We start from the raw sequence: 2,797 nt of genomic DNA, 5'->3' as shown, positions 1-2,797 counted from the left end.
CCGGGGGGGGGGGGGGGGGGAGAATGTGCTGCAGGGATCACCGAGCCCTAGCCCCCCCTGCAGACCAGGCGCTGGGCTGAGTGACAGCATCTATGGGATTGCATCACACATGTCATGACCTACACACGAGTCAGAAACACACTGGTTTCCCCTAAGTGCACACGATTTGTTTCCATTGAGAGGGGCGGGCAGGGACAGCCCCGAGCCACGGAGCCTTTCCCTGCTCTCCATTAGGCATGGTTAGTATTTACTAAAAAGCCCAGTGTTGGGGCACCAGGCATCCTCCGTGCCCAGAGCTTGGGGACAGGTAGCATGGCCCCGGCTTACCCCGTCCCGGCAGCCACCATGAGTTCTGTCAGCTTAAAAGAATAACCTTCCTGCTCCATAAAGTCTCCGTGTGGCCTTCGCTGTCCTCAGCGTCTGCCCTCAGTCACCACGGAGACGCGTTGGCTCTTTCTGGCCCTTTAGTGCACAGGTCACCCCTACTCCAAGCCCCAAGCACTCCAGGTGCCGTTGCAGCATGGGGGTCACCCAGCAGTGACTGCTTGGGCCAACCTGTCCCAGGATGTGAATAACGCTCTGTCCGCACAGCACAGCACAGCAGCCCCAGGCCGCTTGCCCTCAGGTGCCCAGAGCAGCAAGCAGCACAGCCCCGGGAACAACGTGCACTGAGCACAGGCACCAGGGCTGGGCCCCCCAGAGCACTGGAGTGAAGGGCGTGGAGCCCAGGCGCCCCTCATCCCCAGAGCATGGGTCTGGCCGGGAGCCCCAGTGAGCTGAACCCCTCACCCTCACTGGGGCCGCCCGTTGCCCAGGCCACAGGCCCAGGGTCAGGCAGGGCGAGGGGAGGCCCTGGGCAGCTGGCTGAAGTGTGTCCTGTCCTGCCGCTGCTGGACTTGTCCTGAGGGCAGCCCCTCAGCGATGGGAGTGCCGGACACTTTCTAATGGATTAGGGGGGACGGGGGGCTCCTCAGTTATTTTCAATACACAGCACCCAGCTGGCTGCCCCACCTCCAGGCACTGACACGGGCTGCTGCTCAGGGCCCACGTCACCAGGGTCCTGGGACTTTCTGTGCAGCCAGGAAGGACGGGCACCGAGGCCGGGGAAGGAGTTCCCTGACTGGTGCCAGAGCAGCGGAGCAGCAAGGCGACTAAGGAGGTGGGTGCGACTCAGCACAAAATAAAGGCCCCAGAGCCCACCTGATACCAGCAAAGGGAGGCAAAGACCGGCCCCTGCAGAACTATGGTAATGAGGAGGACCGACCGCGGCACACACCAGCCGTGCAGCAGGGGACTCGGTCGGTGTGAACCCGAGGCGAGGAAACAGGATGTGGGCACGTCGCCACCGAGGGGAGACGCGACTGTGCAGGGACAGGTGCAGCACATTCGGAACGGTGCCTTCACGCAGGGCCATGCTCACACCACTCGGGGCAGGACCTAGGCTATTGCTGCCCAAACACACAATCAAGAGAAACTCCAGACACGCGGCCTCCAGGACAGTGGGAAGGCCCGAGGCAGGCCAGGCCGAGGGCGCCTCACCTGCACACGATGTAGCGGATGACGTTGGCGTGGCAGATGAAGATCTCGTAACTGTCCTCCTGCTGCTTGACATCGGCCCGGTGGATGTAGTTCCGGAAGGCGGCCTCGATCCTGGCTCCGTCTTCATAATACTGCTGGGGGCAGAGAGAGGCACCTAAGCCTGGAGGCTGCCAGCCCGAGTGGAGGGAGGAGGGAGAGCCAGGAGGCAGCAAGGGAAGGGAGACCACTGTCCTCGGGCGTTTTACCACAGCTTCCGGCTTCCAGTGAGACACGGGCGGGTCAGGCTCGATGGGGGCGCCTTCCCTCAGCAGGTCGGTGCTGACCGTGGAGACACCTGGAGAGCAGCAGGGATCAGCGGAGACCCCGGGTGTCCCTTCGAGCTGCTGAGGGACCGGGACGGCCACACTCACCTGGCAGGTGTTTGCTGATGATGTCGGTGGTTTCTACTGCGCGGGTCATGGAGGAATGGACGATTTTATTAAACTTCAACCCCAAGCTTGCAAGTCGGAGACCAGTGAGCTCAGCCTGTTCACGTCCTTGAAGGTGAAACGTGAGAATTACATGCGGCTGGAGTCCCTCCTGTGTACCCCACAAACGCTTCTGTCCTTACCAAGTAACAATGAGTCGATCTAGTGACCTTCAGTCCCAGGCAGAAAAAAACCATTAAACAATGACGAAGGTAGAGGGTCGCTAACATCTGGGTGGGCCCTGCCTACTGTCTCCAAGTCCCTCACACCAATCTCTCTCAACTTTGTCCAAAGACTGAGGCTCGAAGGCTGTGACCCTACTGGCTATGGGAGCCCCACAGACGCGAACATGGGTGTCGCTGCCTGCGGCAACACCCACCGCACAGGCAACCTCATTTTCTTGTGCTGCACAGACCTTGCTCTTTTTACAAATTGAAGGTAAGACCCTCCACCAGCAAAAAATTACAACCAGCTTTACTGCCGTGGCTGGAGCCACACCCACAATATCTTTGCAATATTTGAAGTTGCGGACGTTTTCAAAGGCGGTCTTGTGCCAGAGGCTGAGAATTGCTGACGACAATGCTCGAATCTGGGCCAACAGGCTCAGCCCCCCACATACCCAGGGGTGTCAGGGTGCGGTCCTTCTCCCGGGGGGCGTCCGTGTGGTACTGGGAGTGCCTGATGAGGAAGATGTGCCGCGTGGCCTTGGCTTTGTAGTTGTCGATCCTGGACGCCAACTCCTCGTCTCCAGAGCCCGAGTGCCTCTTCCGCAGGTTGACCAGGGAGCGGTT

At 60.4% G+C, this 2,797-nt stretch overlaps 1 protein-coding gene across 1 annotated transcript in view; it reads right to left on the bottom strand.

The window, feature by feature from the left end:
- PGAM5 (PGAM family member 5, serine/threonine protein phosphatase, mitochondrial) overlaps positions 1-2,797 on the bottom strand; it is a gene marked incomplete at its 5' end in the record, with an annotated part of 3,782 nt that extends 985 nt beyond the window's left edge. Inside the window, 4 exons of the mRNA XM_015567237.1 lie at positions 1,539-1,670; positions 1,785-1,873; positions 1,950-2,075; positions 2,626-2,797. Of these exons, the coding sequence (XP_015422723.1) occupies positions 1,539-1,670; positions 1,785-1,873; positions 1,950-2,075; positions 2,626-2,797 (519 nt within the window). The remainder of the gene's footprint in view (positions 1-1,538; positions 1,671-1,784; positions 1,874-1,949; positions 2,076-2,625) is intronic.

This window comes from Myotis davidii, unplaced genomic scaffold, assembly GCF_000327345.1.
Source record: "Myotis davidii unplaced genomic scaffold, ASM32734v1 scaffold43, whole genome shotgun sequence".
Classification (NCBI taxonomy): Eukaryota; Metazoa; Chordata; class Mammalia; order Chiroptera; family Vespertilionidae; genus Myotis; species Myotis davidii.
Note: the sequence above shows the minus strand (reverse complement) of the source record. Positions and strands in the feature narration are given on the sequence as shown.